General features: G+C 43.0%; 2 protein-coding genes across 2 annotated transcripts; both read right to left on the reverse strand.

Moving 5' to 3' along the window:
* Positions 1-2,023: 2,023 nt before the first annotated feature.
* Positions 2,024-13,516, reverse strand: LOC117057269 (vomeronasal type-2 receptor 26-like). Its single transcript, XM_033168111.1, has 6 exons — positions 13,422-13,516; positions 10,692-10,983; positions 8,280-9,125; positions 5,432-5,659; positions 3,648-3,774; positions 2,024-2,925 (listed from the first exon to the last, which is right to left on the reverse strand). Exons 2-6 carry the CDS (start codon positions 10,725-10,727, stop codon positions 2,024-2,026), a joined length of 2,139 nt encoding a protein of 712 aa, XP_033024002.1. The 5' UTR covers positions 10,728-10,983; positions 13,422-13,516.
* Positions 13,517-16,413: 2,897 nt separating this feature from the next.
* LOC117059141 (vomeronasal type-2 receptor 26-like) lies at positions 16,414-17,319 on the reverse strand. Its single transcript, XM_033170685.1, has one exon. It carries the CDS (start codon positions 17,308-17,310, stop codon positions 16,414-16,416), a length of 897 nt encoding a protein of 298 aa, XP_033026576.1. The 5' UTR covers positions 17,311-17,319.

Below are 17,319 nucleotides of genomic sequence, written 5' to 3' on the forward strand. Positions count from 1 at the left end.
TTTTACAGAAAGAGGATTAGGAGATGGACACTCTCTCTGAATTTGCACTGCTGAAAATCACTGTCCACATAGAAACAAGGTAGGGTAGTATTATACAAATCTATTCAATGATGTAGAGACAATCAACCATTTGTAATGCACTGAAAATAAAGTTGATTGCATTGGCTTGCCTGAGAATTACATTTTTCAACAGAACAGAACAAAAACAACACAACAATAATATGGTTCCTTACATGATATTCTCAAATGCTTTGTGAGAAGGATGTTCTTCAAATTTGATTGGGTTAGGCAATATGTATATCTGAGAAATAATGCCAGCAATGATGAAATCTCCTACATGATAACACTTGTGATGAGTAAGAATAGGGTGAGGGATGGTGTGTTTAACCACTGGAGAACTAGGCATCATTTGGGTTAGCAACACTAACACCAGTATCACAAACATCACCATCTTGCATGAAAAGAGGGCCACTGATAAACAAGAGAGAGGTATCATGCTCAAAGCCACCCTAGGGTTTGTAAAAGTATACAATCAATGTTTTAAATATTTGGCCTAAGGAGGCCAAAGCCCCCCCCCCCCTCAAAAACACACAAAGCACACCTTGAATTTAGGTTTTCTTCAGTTACTGGCAGAGATTAATACCCAAATAATATTTGCAATACAGAAGACAATTGACTCTTTTGTTAGTGTTGATTTATAGTTATTGTTGTTGTAAGTTATTGTTGTAAGTTATATTTGAGTGGTGCAGCAATTTACTTGTATTACTGTATGATTTCATGCCTAAGTAATAAAGATTTGAGATGTGCAAATCAGCTGAGTAATGGAACTGATAAGTTTGCTTTGGGAAATGGCCACAGAAGCCTTGTTCCATAGATTTTATTTCGGTGAGAAGACATGAATGTAACTCTGCTGTGTTAAGTTGGGTTCTCTTCTAGGTTCAGTCCACTGTTTCATGGCATTTGAGAACATAAATCCAAACCTTAAAGCAAACTTCTGTTAGGCACAAGTCGGGCATGGCTCAATTCACTTAAAACCAATGGAACAAGTTATGCTTAATAATGAACTCCTAACATTTACAATGGAATGTCCCACTCTATCTCTAGTTTTCTCCTGGTGTTTATTGTGTGCGCTCTCTCTCTCTCTCTCTCTCTCTCTCTCTCTCTCACACACACACACACACACACACACACACACACACACCAGCAAAATGAAGACATGAGACAATGAATGGGTTGAACTATCAGCCATAATATTTATTAATTTACATCTGTAACATGCTTAACTAGTTGAAGTCAATCACCCAAGCTCATGCTAATATCTCCTGCTACTAATGTGTTGGTGACCTCACCTGTGACTTCATGCATCAGATCAGTGACATCAGTGGTGCTGGCAGGCCCCCACTCAGCCCAAATAAGCAGAACAGCCTTCAAATACAGTCGGTATTTGAAATGGGTAAAGTAGTATAGATTAACATCTAAAGGAGTGTGTGTGTGTTTAAGTTCAATACATCAAGTGCCTAAAAGTAACTATGTGCACCATGTTTGCTCTCATGAACAGTGTACAGAGGGGCCCTGTCAGTGCCATAAACTCTTCAGCTGTTAAACTTAACAGCCATTGAGACTTATTAAGGCTAAAGGAGTGGGAGACTCTCTGTTCTGCTTCATCTTGGATGAATAAGTCATTGAGACTTTGCTTTGGCTAATTCTGCATTAACCACTATGATGCTTCAGAATATGTGAACAATCTCCCTTCCAGTGGCAAATTTAGGAATGACGACGACAACAACAACAACAACCATATTTGCACAGCTAGGAGGAAAATGGATGGGCAGAGTTTTGCAATCTTGAAATGCCAGATTCAGAGGAGGTGTGGCTGCATCATGCCAATTCTCTACCAAGAAATGTAACTAATATAACAATTACCAAATGCACCATTATTCATAGGGGTTAGGGGACCCCCTCCCCAACAATATGGGGAACAACATAGTCACAGATAACTTTATCTAGATGAGGATCACAGACCTTAATGCTTTATTCTAATGAGCTGTGCCCTGCTGTTCAGATCAGGCCTCACGACTATGATGTAGCATTTGGGGAAAAAGATGCAACCTAGTAATCCAGCACTGGAGGCCAATATGGAGAAGATCTCCACAGCCACCATGTATTTTCCTTTTGTGCTCAAGTAAGTTGGAACAAAGGACAACCAAACACTGCAGAAGACCAACATACTAAAGGTGATAAATTTGGCTTCATTAAAACTGTCGGGTAACTTCTTGGCTAGGAAAGCCACTGTGAAGCTGACGAAGGCAAGTAAACCCATAAAACCAAGAACATAGTAAAACATGGTGGCTGAGCCTTCATTACATTCCAGTATAATTTCTTTAGCCATTGAGTGCATGTCTGAATCTGGAAATGGAGGAGAGGTTGCCAGCCACACAGTGCAGATAGTGGCTTGAATCATGAAGCAGCACAGAACAATGGAGGTGGCCAATCCTTTCCCCACCCATTTTCTCATACTGGATCCCGGCTTTGTGGCCATGAAAGCCAGCACCACAGTGATGGTTTTGGCCAAAATACAAGAAACAGCCATGGAGAAGATTATACCAAAAGCAGGTTGTCGAAGGAGACACGTCAACTTCTCTGGCTGGCCAATGAATAGGAATACACAAAGGAAGGAGAATAGGAGAGAGATGAGGAGGGTGTAGGTGAGGTCTATGTTGTTGGCTTTGACTATAGGAGTGTCTTTGTGCTTTATGAAAATTCCAAGCACCGAGACTGTGATGGAAGAAAAGATAAGAGCAAACATGGAGGTGCTCATCCCTAACGGTTCTTCGTAAGACAAGAAGCTTATTTCTTTTGGAAGGCATAGATCCCGGTCATTATTTGGGTATTGTCCACCATGGCACAGTATGCAGTCATCCATATCTGAAAAAACATTCCTCTACAGCCTTGTATAATGTACAATTCTTAAACAAGCATAATCAAGGATTCTTATTTGAATGCCCTGAATTATTGTTCCCCGGTTAAAATCTGAAATATGTTATTGAGTCATACACATTCAGTTGTATTTCAAAGAAGCCATATTGATGGCCCAGGAGAAAACTGACATTTTAGACCACAGTGACTATAGGAAACAGAATCCCATAACTGAAGGAATAAGTTTTCTGGTTACTATCACTAATTGGGAATTCTAACATGGGCCATCTGGTTGGAATGTGTAGTTTCTCTTCCCCATCTTGTTGATTAGGTATGGGTGTGTAGGTGGCTATGCATCTAGCCTGACAAAGAACAGGAAAGTACGAGGGCAATATGAGTTGAGGGGTGTCCAGTTTGCCATCTGTTCGACCCCCTGGGAACCCTGCCAATCTAAACTTACTGTAATTTGAAAGAGGGTGTGTGCAGAGAAGCTGAATAGGATTCAGATGTGGCCGTTCTGAGGAGGCTCCATTAACCTCATTGCCTGTCACTGTGAAACTCTGGGGATTATATATGAGTTTGTTTGGGCCCTGGGTGAAAGCCAGGGTCAATGGGATGTGTCCTGGGTGAGAGCTGGGAGACTAAGAGGTCACTGAAAGAAGTTGCAGTACAAAATCTCTTGAGGACACCTTTCAATAAAGTTCAAAAGCTTTAAACACAACTAATCTTACCCTTCTTGTCTGAGATCTTCCCTTCCGGGCATGGAATGCAATCATAGCAGCAAAATGGTTTCCCTTCCTTCTTTTTTCTTCTGTAACCTGAACGACAGTTCTCATTACACAAAGAAAGCGGCCATGTCTGTCCATAAAAGAGGAGAGAAGAATTTATAATCCAATACTTCTATGGGGTTTGCATTGCAATATCTAAACCACTCCTCAAGATATCATCGAAATCATCTTTGGATTCAGAAAATATAAGTACTGTATTGGCCCAAATATAAGCTGCACCCACAAATCACATATACCAATATGGTAACTACAGGCCAGTTGCTGATCTCCCCTTCTTGGGCATGATTCTTGAGCAGGTGTTTGCAGACCAGAATCAGGCACTCGTAGGAAACTAATTTTCTAGATCCATTTCAATCGGGGTTGATTCCATTAAAGGAATCTGGGGGTGTGGATCTTGTCCGAAGCCCAGGGAGGGGCCAGGGCCATGCCACGACCCCAGCGGGAACCCAGGGGAGCTCGAGTCGATCCACATCGGCGTGGCTCCCCCTACTGGTGGTTTACCCTTACCAGACTTCCTGCAGACCAGAATCAGGCACTCATAGGAAACTAATTTTCTGGATTTTCTAGGTGGGCAGGAGTCAGATATAGTCTGTTGATGCCAATGCCTAAGCCAATACCGCTCACATTCTGTAACCAATAAAGCTGTGGCCTAAATGTTGCCCAGTAACATTTAACCTAGAATTCTGTGTCTTTGTGTCTATTTTTCTGGGGTGGCTGGGGGGCCTTGACATGCAAAGTGCTCTGAGCATATTACACTGATCCTGGCCTGACTGTATTGACTGCCAATTAGTTTCCAGCCCCCATTTGTGCTGGTTTTGACCTATAAAGCCTTAAACATCTTAGGGCTACAATACATCTCCCCATATAAACCAACCTGGACCCTGCAATCATCACCTAAGGCCCTTATTTGTGTGCCTCTTCCACAAGAGGTCCAGAGAATAGCAACAGAGGAACAGGACATTTCTACGGTGGCTCCCCATTTGTGGAATGCTCTGCCCAGGGATATTCACCTGGTGCCTTCATTACATATCTTTAGACCCCAGTTGAGAACGTTCCTCTTCAACCAGGCCTTTGGCTGATTATCATTCAATGGACTTTTAAATGTTAGTGGTTAGTTGGGTTAATAGCTTGTTTTGCTTGTGCTTTGTTTTATTATGTATTTTGACTTTTCATTTTGTACTTTTCATGTTGTGAACCTCCCAATGATCTTTGGATGAAGTTCACAAAATTAATTGATTGATTGATTGATTAAAAAAGAGGTGGGTGCTGTGGATTGGGAACCTATCAGTGTCCAGGTGTTTCTGAACTTCAATTATCAACACCCCAGGAATTTGGAGGTTTATAGGTTCCTCATTCCTGTACAGTCGTACCTTGGGCTACTTATGCTCCGGGTTGCGTACATTTTGGGATATGAACTCCACTAACCCGGAAGCGCAACCCAACGCGCACACGATTTGCGCATGCGCAGAGCGGTTTTCGCGGTTTTTCGGGGTTTTCGGTCTGCAGAACGAACTGTTTGGGTTACGTCCTTTTTGGGTTACGTACTGTAACCCAGAACGGATTAAGTACATAACCTGGATTAAGTACATAACCACTGTACATAACCGGAACGGATTAAATACATAACCACTGTAATGGTATAATGCTTGAAAGCATTTAGCAGGCAATTGGCAGTTTGGCTCTATTACTGGAAGCATATTTCAAGTTGAAATACGCACAGTCATTACCTGATTAAAACTACTGGGCCATACAATGTCATCATCTTGAAGAACGAGAACTTTGGCAGGGGGAGCCTTCGGGTCTATTCTACCCACTTTCACTCTAAGGAAAGACTCATTTACGAAAGTGATCCAATTTATAACATCAAATCCCGCTACTAATTCCCCTTTTTGGTTGAAGGACACAGTTTCCTCTGCGCTGTTGTTAAATGAGACACCTTTCAGAAAGTGGTGGAGCTAAAAAAGAAAAAGAGCATTACACAATTCTCAACTTCATGACGTTCTATGATAAAAATAAATAAATACATAAAATATACTTCACTATACGATTGTGCTATTGCACCACATATTTTAGTCCTATCTGCTCCTTAGATAGCATGTCAAATAAGCACCTATGATCACCTGATAGCCTACCAATTGGTAGTGGATAAACTTCAGTTCTGTTCAAATCTACTTAACCTGGAATTGACTTGTCAGCTGGAACAGAGCTGCTACCTGCTTCCTGGGAGGTGAAGACACTGTTGCTCAGCAGGAGGTGGGGAGAGAAGGCAGCAGAGAGGTCATTATGGTACAAACTGCTCCTACTGGTGTGTTTGAACCACACCAACCTCCCCACCCTCCCACATGGTAAGCAGCAGTGAGCTATTTGCTGGGAACCTAGAGTAGCAGCTCCACCCCACCCAACAAGCCACTTCTGTCCCTGGCACTGGTGATACAACAATATTTTGAAAAGGTTATTCTGGAAATACTTAAGGAAAGTTTCCGTAAGTTCTAATTTAGATAGTAAGGTAAAGGTAAAGGTTGCAGACAACTCTGGGGTTGCGGTGCTCATCTCACTCTATGGGCAGAGGGAGCTGGCGTTTGTCTGCAGACAGCTTCCAGGTCATGTGGCCAGCATGACTAAGCCACTTCTGGTGAACCAGAGCAGTGCACGAAAACGCCGTTTACCTTCCCGCTGGAGTGGTACCTATTTATCTACTTCCACTTTGACGTGCTTTCAAACTGCTAGATGGGCAGGAGCTGGGACTGAACAACAGGAGCTCACCCTGTCGTGGGGATTCAAACCGCTGACCTTCTGATCAGCAACCCCTAGGCTCAGTGGTTTAGACCACAGCGCCACCTGCGTCCCAATTTAGCTAGTAACTAACACTTTTTAAAATGAATCTATGTGTGTGTGTTGCCAAAACCTTCCAACACATATCTTTTTGAAGAATATATGGAAGAGTTGGAGTTAGCATCAGCTCCTTTTCAGCTACTATTGTTACCGAAAATAAATTATTGAATATATTCCAATGGTATAATACAGAGGTCGTGTTGATGACTACTACTCCCATTATTCATGAACACTGTCATACTGACAGGGGCCGACAGAAATTGAAGTTCAACAGTATCTGCAGGGCACAACATTGGGTACCCTTAGCATAGCAGAATGAGGGAAATAACGTTTCTGACTAAGCTCGGTTCTTAAAGAACAAAAGTAGAAAAGTCAGAATACAAAATGGGTTTGTTGAAAGGAGAAGCCTGTTTTTGTTTTTGTAAACCATTGCCATAACAAGATAATGCTCACTTACACTTTTAGGTTTGCTTATGCAATATATTAGGTTTTTTAAAGGGTGCTTAACTCAACTCAGCAACTTTTCTCAACCAACTTTTTTTGGACTAGCACACATTTCTAATTTTGAGGAAGAACTATGAGTGGCAGTCACAAGTGGCTGCCATGGGAGCAGGACACAAATCAGAGAGAATACATTTATTTCTGATTTCTTTAAAAGTTATATGTAGGCTACTGCTGGTAATAATAGTTACATGCTCAGTTCCAATATACAACAATGGCTTCAAAGGATAAAACATGGCACAGCTATCCTAAAAAATCTGGCTTCTATACTTAAACACACAGAGAGAGTTCTTTAAAAAAATCAATAAATCCAGAGTAATAGTAAAGATGCACAGTATTCTTTCTTTTATCAAAAAGAAGCAATGTAGAAATGAATGGAGGCTCAGGAGCTGAGCATATAAGAACACAGGAAGCTGCCTGTGTGAGAGCATTGCTCCATCTAGTTCAGCATTTTTTTACACTGACTGGCAATGGCTTTCCAATGTTTCAGATTTGGGTGTCTCCCAACCCTACCTGGAGACGCTGGGCATTGAACCTTAAATCTTCACCAGCAGATGTTCTACCAGTGAGACCATTCTTAGTGAGCTGTAAGAACAGTGTGATTCCCTTCATGCAATACATATCCATTAATAAATCACATGGTGTTATATCTCTTACCGATATATAATGGCCAGGATTCAACTAATGAGTCTCCTCATCAGAAACTGACACAAGGACCTTTGCCAGCATAACAGGGCTTTCCTCCTCCATGTCCCCAAATTAGCTCTAGAGGACAGGAGAACCCTCAGAGCAGTGCAAGGGGAGGAGAGATGGATGATCGTCCCATTTGGCAAGCCAAAATGATTGCCCTGACAGAACAATCAACATAGCACAATGTTGAAATCTTCCCAAAATCGTGAGTTTTATAATATTGGCATATACTGATTAGGGATGATAACCAAAACAGCCACGATCATCACTGTCGTCTTAACTGTGAAGGGGAATGCCGATAAACTGATGAGAAAGGGATCTCACGACAAAAGTACATTTTGGTAGACAAGATTACAAGACAAAGGTAGCCAATGTTGTGCCCCTCCAGATGTTGTTGGACTCTAACAAATCATCCCTGACTATTGGACATGCTGGCTGGGGCTGGTGGAAGCTAGAGTTCAACCACACTGTCAGGGCACTATTTTGGTTTTGACTGTCCACGAACCCACAAACATTATGAGCTCTTTTGCATTCATCAGCCCATTATGTTACCTGCCACAGCTGTTGATTCAGAAGCTTTGGCTTTCCTTGTCCTCTGTGTTTAAATTCGGATAACTGCATGGCATACAAAGCATGAGCCAGAGCATAGGCAGCATTGTAGATACCATAGCTGTGGACAGTCATGCCCATTTCAAAAACAGATGCGGGAAGAGTTTCCAGCTCCTCCTCTCCACTGCAATTTTTCTCAAACTGCTTATCTGTCCTTGAGTCAGGGAACCAACAGCTAAATGTCTGCTCCCAGAAAATTTGGATAAATCCATCTTGCTTTCTTGAGTTAGGGCTCTGGTTTTGAATAAATTTCTGGAAGCCCAACACCTCATTTGAGTGAACTGCAAAGGACATAGCACCATGGAGGAAGTCTATATTCCACAGTCTTTGTATGCTGACTGATGTGAAATCCATCGGGGCTGTCATGATCCAGACTTTGGTCTTTGTTGGCAGCTCCTCATATTCTGAAAACTGGAGCAACATCCTCAAGGTCATCATGCCCTGGATTTCACCGTGTAAGACCAATACATTGGCTGTTGCTCCCATGATGACCTTAAGTATTGCAACACTTTCCTCTACCAATTGAGAAAATTCACAGTAAAAAGGCAGTGCTGGGAATCTTTCTATAAAGTCAAAGCATATACCACTCTGAGAAAACACAGGAAGCACATTCTGTACAAACTTATTTCCATTGTCATCATCCTGAAAAAGCACTCCAACCCATGTCCATTGGAAATGCTGCAGTAACTGGAGAATGCCCCGATATTGATAGGACCCATCTGGAAACATCCAGTGAAAGAAAGTTCCTTGATTCTGGTAATTTATTGCAGGAGCAGAACCATATGTGAACTATAGAAAATAACAGAGGGTGGGAAAGATGACAGGCCTATTTCCAAACTAAAGTTTCTCTGTGAATATTAACCAATTAATATTAATGCATATTAACCAATAAAATTGCCAAACAGTAATGCAACGTTTGTCCCCTCACGTCAACAAAGCTCCAATCCACATTTCAATGAACACAGCAGAGAAAAAAAATATAAGGTACAAGCACACAAATTGTGCCTTTTAAAATGGGATTATAACAAAATCCATGAACAATCATAGTTAAGAAGTGCATACTATTTTGATTCAGCACTCATATTGCCTTTACTAATTGTTTCCTTGTTTTGATGGCCATAGCAAGGAACGTGGCTATATTTTCTTTGGGTTAATAGCAATTTATTTAACGAGGAAAATTCAAATGTTTCTTCATCTCTCTTATTGTGATGAGATCCCAAAACTACAGTTTTGGCAACTATTTCCTTTACTCCATAGAACAGTCATCCCCAAATCGGTGCTCACCAGGTGTTGATGGACTATTTTATTTCTCTTAAAACATTTCTGTGCTGCCTTTCATAAAATCTCCGTGTGGTTCTTACAAGTTTACAGTAGGAGATTCTGAGAATACTTGCATTCAAGGTCTGCTTGATGAGATGGCGCAGACCCAAGGGGATTGAATCCTATGTCATCATGGAACTTCCTCAGCCAGCTCTCCACAGAAACAAAGTCAAAATAATTTCCTAACACCACTGAGGGCTCATCCATACTGTTGTTTATTGTGGATAGCAAACTTCCTGTACCTCCAATAAACCTCTGCTGTCGATATGACTTTCTCCTTGCAACACATATCTAGTCCATATTTTCTCACACAAGGGATACTCCAAAAGGAGAGGGCATGAGAAAATATAAATGTAGGGAAGGGAAACTGTGGGAAGGCAGTGATTTGGAGGAGAACATGATATGGACAACAGAAGGTACAGCAAGCCAGAGCCAGTGTGGTGTAGTGGTTAAGAGTGGTAGACTCGTTATCTGGGGAACCGGGTTCGCGTCTCCACTCCTCCACATGCAGCTGCTGGGTGACCTTGGGCTAGTCACACTTCTCTGAATCTCTCAGCCCCACTCACCTCACAGAGTGTTTGTTGTGGGGGAGGAAGGGAAAGGAGAATGTTAGCCGCTTTGAGACTCCTTCGGGTAGTGAAAAGCGGGATATCAAATCCAAACTCCTCCTCCTCCTCCTTACTATCCACATTAAAGACAGTATAGATAAAACCAGAGCTGCTTTCTTAGAATTAATTTACAACTCAGTGCCCAATAATTTAACACAGTATTGTCTACACCGAGTGGCAGCAGCTCTCCAGGGTTTCAGGAATAAGTCCTTTTCCATCCTGGATATGGCTGAAACCTTCTGCCTGAAAACAGATACTGAGCTAGCATCCTTCCCCTAAGATTCAGTTGGCTCCTAATGGGATTGAACATGTGACATCACACTCTAACCAGCAAAGCTAACCATCTCAGTGTTACAGAGCCACAGCTAAAAGGCAAGAGAAGAGTCAATGGCTTGTTCAGCTCCCACATTACATCCACAAATCTTACCTGGGGGATCTTGTAGTTGCTCAGGATGGTTGCCATGTGGAAACCTATCTCAGCCTCAGGTCCACCAATGACTGCTATCGTATTGTCCTGACCATCGCATTTATAGTTTGGGACTGACCTGTCTCGTGTGGAGAGCAGCTCCAATGAGGCAAGATAGGTCCAGCTTGCACTGAAATGGCTATTGAAGATGTTCAAGCCTAATGTGACATTTGGTAAAATCAAGAGGTTTTCATTGATCTCGTTTATGGCAAATAACAAGGCCAAGATGTGCTGGTAGTTCTGCGTCAAGATCCTAGAATTAAGAGTTGCAGGCTGCATCACTTTTAGGATATGCTACTTGCTGCATTTTCAGTTCAATATATAAATAAATATTATTATCCAAGGATGAGAGAGAGAGAGAGGAGAGTTTGGCATGTTTTGATGAGATAGTTAGAACTCAGTATATACCAAAGAATAGCAAGGAGAGACAAGAGGGCCTTTCTAAACGAGCAATGCAAAGAAATAGAGGAAAATAACAGAATGGGAAAAACCAGAGATTTGTTCAAGAAAATTGGAGATATGAAAGGAACATTTCGTACAAAGATTACCACAATTAAGGACAAAAGTGGAAAGGACCTAACAGAAGCAGAAGACATCAAGAAGAGGTGGCAAGAATACACAGAAGAATTATACCAGAAAGATATGGAGATCTCATACACCCCAGGTAATGTGGTTGCTGACCTTGAGCCAGACATCCTGGAGAGTGAAGTCAAATGGGCCTTAGAAAGCCTCGCTAACAACAAGGCCAGTGGAAGTGATGATATTCCAGCTGAACTATTTAAAATTTTAAAAGATGATGCTGTTAAGGTGCTACACTCAATATGCCAACAAGTTTGGAAAACTCAGCAGTGGCCAGAGGATTGGAGAAGATCAGTCTACATCCCAATCCCAAAGAAGGGCAGTGCCAAAGAATGCTCCAACTACCGCACAATTGCACTCATTTCACATGCTAGCAAGGTTATGCTTAAAATTCTACAAGGCAGGCTTAAGCAGTATGTGGACCGAGAACTCCCAGAAGTGCAAGCTGGATTTCGAAGGGGCAGAGGAACCAGAGACCAAATTGCAAACATGCGCTGGATTATGGAGAAAGCTAGAGAGTTCCAGAAAAACATCTACTTCTGCTTCATTGACTACGCAAAAGCATTTGACTGTGTCGACCACAGCAAACTATGGCAAGTTCTTAAAGAAATGGGAGTGCCGGATCACCTCATTTGTCTCCTGAGAAATCTCTATGGGGGACAAGAAGCTACAGTTAGAACTGGATATGGAACAACTGATTGGTTCAAAATTGGGAAAGGAGTACGACAAGGCTGTATATTGTCTCCCTGCTTATTTAACTTATATGCAGAATTCATCATGCGAAAGGCTGGACTGGATGAATCCCAAACCGGAATTAAGATTGCCGGAAAAAATATCAACAACCTCAGATATGCTGATGATACTACCTTGATGGCAGAAAGTGAGGAGGAATTAAAGAACCTTTTAATGAGGGTGAAAGAGGAAAGCGCAAGATATGGTCTGAAGCTCAACATCAAAAAAACTAAGATCATGGCCACTGGTCCCATCACCTCCTGGCAAATAGAAGGGGAAGAAATGGAGGCAGTGAGAGATTTCACTTTCTTGGGTTCCATGATCACTGCAGATGGTGACAGCAGTCACGAAATTAGAAGACGCCTGCTTCTTGGGAGAAAAGCAATGACAAACCTAGACAGCATCTTAAAAAGCAAAGACATCACCTTGCCGACAAAGGTCCGTATAGTTAAAGCTATGGTCTTCCCAGTAGTACTGTACGGAAGTGAGAGCTGGACCATCAAGAAGGCTGATCGCCGAAGAATTGATGCTTTTGAATTATGGTGCTGGAGGAGACTCTTGAGAGTCCCATGGACTGCAAGAAGATCAAACCTATCCATTCTCAAAGAAATCAGCCCTGAGTGCTCACTAGAAGGACAGATCCTGAAGTTGAGGCTCCAGTACTTTGGCCACCTCATGAGAAGAGAAGACTCCCTAGAAAAGACCCTGATGTTGGGAAAGATGGAGGGCACAAGGAGAAGGGGACGACAGAGGATGAGATGGTTGGACAGTGTTCTCGAAGCTACTAACATGAGTTTGGCCAAACTGCGAGAGGCAGTGAAGGATAGGCGTGCCTGGCGTGCTCTGGTCCATGGGGTCACGAAGAGTCGGACACGACTGAACGACTGAACAACAACAACAATATATCATTCATTATAGGAAACCTCATACCTGCACTGAGCAAGAAAACTACCATGGAATGGAATTATGGGCTGCAGGGTTTCAAGGGAATCAATGGGGTAAATTGATCTATGATTGCAGGATGCTAGCTAAATCTTACACTACTACTTACTACTACCACTTCTACTGGTAGCAGTAGTACTCCTGCTACTAACAGCAATTGTAACATAACAATAACAGTGATATAGCTTCAGGGTGGATGGAATAGGTAATATCCAACACTGGTCATAATCAGAGGAGACTTCACTCTATTGGTTTCAGATGCTCTGCTCTATGACTTAGTTGGCTATAATGCACTGTTTTTCTGGCAAGAGGGGACAATGAGCTGTAGCATTGCATTTAAAGTGATTTTTTTTATCACATTGAAAGTAAAGCCAGTATTCACTTGCTAGATAATAGTATCTGGAAGGATGACATGGTGAAAGAATCAAAAGTGCTTACACAGGCTGATCAAGCAGTTCCTCAGAGGGATGCTTACTGAATTCTATTGGATTGGAGAAAATGTAGATCTGAGAAAGGATGCTGGCAATGAGGAACTCTCCTGGCAGATAATACTTGTGAAGTATAGGAAGGCTGCTGATGGTACAGTGAGCAAGATGAATATTGCACGATACCTGAGGCATCAGCACTAACGCAACCATCACAAGCCCCACCATCTTGCATGGAAATCTTGCCTCTAGGCATCAGTTCATTACTTATAGTTTGCTAGTTGCTAGTGGAATTATCTAAGGAGAAGATTAGGCACAATCCTAGTTGATTGAATAATTACAGGGATGATAATCGCCTCTTGGCTATAGCATGCTGTGTAAGACATTGCAGACAACACAGAACTCTCATATCTCGACAGGATGCTGATCTCATCCCTGAGGTGGCAGAGTGTGGTTGAGTTGGAAGGTTCCTTGGCAAACAGCCCTCTGGCAGGGCCTACTGTTGGGCACCCTCCTACATTGTTACAACCCATCTCATGGGACACCATTTTAGTCTACAAGGCCTCAGAGAAACACTTCTTCATAAGAGGATTGCAGGAAATGAAAAGGACAGCTAAACCCACCCAGACATTGCCAAAGAAAACATGTTTTTCATTAAAATTCTCCTCTGATATCCACCTAGAGGAACAGAAACAGTATGGAGAGAGACCAAAATAGGAAACAGTGTGCAAGAGCAACATTTCTGGGGGTGGCGTAAAACATTTATTTATTAATTTACAAAATTTCTAAGCTGCCCTTGACCTTAAGTTCACAGAGCAAGTCACAACTATATACTCACGTGACATAAAAATCTAAAAAAACATAGCAAATGAATGTACATTTTAAAAACAACAACACAGCAGTGGTCCCATATTCCAGATTGTCATCCAGCTTTTCAAATCTAGAATGCTTCTGCATTCAGTCATCAATTTTAATTGTCATGAGATATCTGGGATAGCTCAGGTGGTACAGCATCTCAGGGTTGTGGGTTCAAGCTCCAGGTAGGAAAAAAATAATCCATTGCAGCGGGGTTGGAACAGATGGTCCATTGTGGGGGAACACAAAACACTCACTGTGACTTGAAGGGGTGTGGGCGGACGGTACCCCAGGTCCAGGTGGACTGAGTAAGGCAAGCACAGCTAATGCTTTTACAGTGCTGTGGTGAGTCCTAAGCCCAAAGCCACTGGATTTGCTCTGGCTTGTGCTTGAGGCTCTAGGTGGAGGTGCCCAATGTCACCCCTTGAAGATGGCACCTTTGTGCCCCGTGAGAGGGCAGTGCTCTGGTGAAATGTGACAGGCTGCTGGGTGGAGCCCTGGCTGGGCAGAGCTGTGCTTCTGTGGCTCTTCCCAGCAGGAAGGAAAAAGCAAAGTGTGTGCTGTGTAAGCCAGCTGCTGCACTGAGCAACTTATGAGTTGGGGGTGGGCATGCTGAGAGTCACCCCCCTCCCCTGGAACACGGGGCAGAACGCCCCTCCACCCCCAAGTGATGCCCCTGCCCCTTTATAAGTTTAGGCAGCAATCAGCTTGTTGCTGACTCGTCTGAGTTCTACTAATAAAGATGCCTTCCTGGTTAAAAATCCCGTTGAATCCCTCTTAAAGAATCCACACACAAATCTGATTCATGTTAAAATAAAAACTATTTTACCTTCCCACAATAGATACCCCACCCTGGGACCCAAATGCATGCTTAGTTTGCCTTTCTGGTTAGCCCATATGTGCACAAGCTAATACAACAGACTGAGAAGCAAGCTTTCAAACACATCAAACTATCTTATTTTATTTTAATGAAGCCAGTGTAGTGTGGAGTTGGAACAGAACCTAGGAGAGATCGGGGTTCAAATCCCCACTCAGCCATGAAGCTCACTGGGTGACTTTGGGGAGCCACTTCCTATCAACCTAACCTACCTCATGGGGTTGTGTTACATCAGTATGCTGATGACCAGAGCCCATGAGGCAGGGTGAAGCACTTGCCTCAGGTGGGGAAGCACAAGAGGTGTCACTCTGTCCACTCCACCACAGTGAAAAATTGCTCCCGGGTGTGCATAAAGGCATGGACCTCTGTGCACTAACTGCTTCAGGCTATGAATGTCTAGTTGACCTATTCTGGTATAACCCACCCCCCCCCCCCAAGAAAAAAAACCAAGAAAAAATATGTCAGGGACTTTCCCATTCTGACAAACAGTGAGGCCTCTGAAGAGGAGGGAGGACAAACTGAGGGGAGCAGAAACTTGAGCCTTTCACACAGTGAGAGCTAAATAAGCCTCTTTCGCTCTGAAATGTTGCCAGTCAGTTCTCAAACCAACAGAGAGATGACAGAGATAACATGAGTGGCTGCAGAAGAACGGGCGGGGGTAGACTCCGCTCCAGATGGGGAGGGACTGGCCATACCAGAGTCTTCTAAGACCAGGAGGCGGAGGCGGCTTTAGAAACAGCATAAGACCGGAAGAAGTTGGAGTGGAAAGTGGAAAGTACCCAGCCTTAGCAGGAAACAGAAGGTATATGATAATGATATAATATATAGAATACCTTTATTGTCAGTGCACAACCTGTGTACAATGAAATTAACCGAGCCTCACTCCCCCCCAAACAAACACTCAATCTCTGACTCCAACAGTAACTGATGAGTTAAGGAAGCTCTAACTGCTGAACCCTGTAGTTGCTGAATAAATCTGTAGGTCATAAAGCTGCCAGAGTGCTGTGTCTTGTGTGGGAGAGACGTACTAAACCTGACAAAACACTACCAGGCAGAGGCAGTGTGGCAGTCCACAGATATCTCATAAATGGATCCACAGGACTCTGATTTCTGAAGTGGACTCAGGATCCAATTGAATCAGATGAATCCACTGAAGAATCCACCTTCTGTGGAATCCTCTTCCACCTCTCAGCTTCTGGGAAACTTACAAAAGAAATTGGGCATGTTTTAATATCATAGGCAAAGTCAACTACTAGAATTTGCTTAGCGTATGCTACTTTCTTCTTATTAGCATATCTTTGTTGTTCAGCTCAGGCCTCAGGATAATGATATAGCATTTTGGGGAAAAGATGCAGCCCAGTAAGCCAGCACTGGAGGTCAAGATGGAGAAGATCTCAACTGCCACCATGTATTTTCCCTTTGTGCTCAAGTAGGTTGGAATGAAGGACAGCCAAACACTGCAGAAGACCAACATGCTGAAGGTGATGAACTTGGCTTCATTGAAACTGTCCGGCAATTTCCTGGCTAGGAAAGCTACAGTGAAGCTGACAAAGGCAAGTACACCCATGAAACCCAGGATGGAGTAAAACATGGTGACAGACCCTTCATTGCATTCCAGTATAATTTCTTCAGGCATGGAGTTCATGTCAGATTCTGGGAATGGAGGATTGGTTGCAAGCCATACACTGCACATTGTGGCCTGATTAAGAGTGCAGGAAAGAACAATGGAAAAAGCCAGTCTATTGCCCACCCACTTCCTCATCCTGGACCCAGGCTTGGTGGCCATGAAAGCCAGAAACACTATGATGGTTTTGGCCAAAACAGAAGAGACAGCAACTGAGAAGATGACACCAAACATGGTTTGTCGAAGGAGACACATCACCATCTGAGGTTGCCCAATGAAAAACAGAGGGCAAAGGAAACAGAGCAGGAGGGAGATGAGGAGAGTGTAGGTGAGGTCCCGGTTGTTGGCTTTGACTATGGGAGTGTCCTTATGCTGAATGAAGACCCAAAGCACCAAAGCTGTGATGCAAGAAAAGGAAAGTGCCAGAATGGCCAAAGTGGTCCCCAAAGGTTCTTCATAAGACAAGAAGCTTACACTTTTGGGAATGCAGGAATCTTTGTTGATATTTGGATGTTGTCCCTCTGGACATTGAAAGCAGTCGTCCATGTCTGAGAA

This window comes from Lacerta agilis, chromosome 14 (genome assembly GCF_009819535.1).
Source record: "Lacerta agilis isolate rLacAgi1 chromosome 14, rLacAgi1.pri, whole genome shotgun sequence".
Lineage (NCBI taxonomy): Eukaryota > Metazoa > Chordata > Lepidosauria > Squamata > Lacertidae > Lacerta > Lacerta agilis.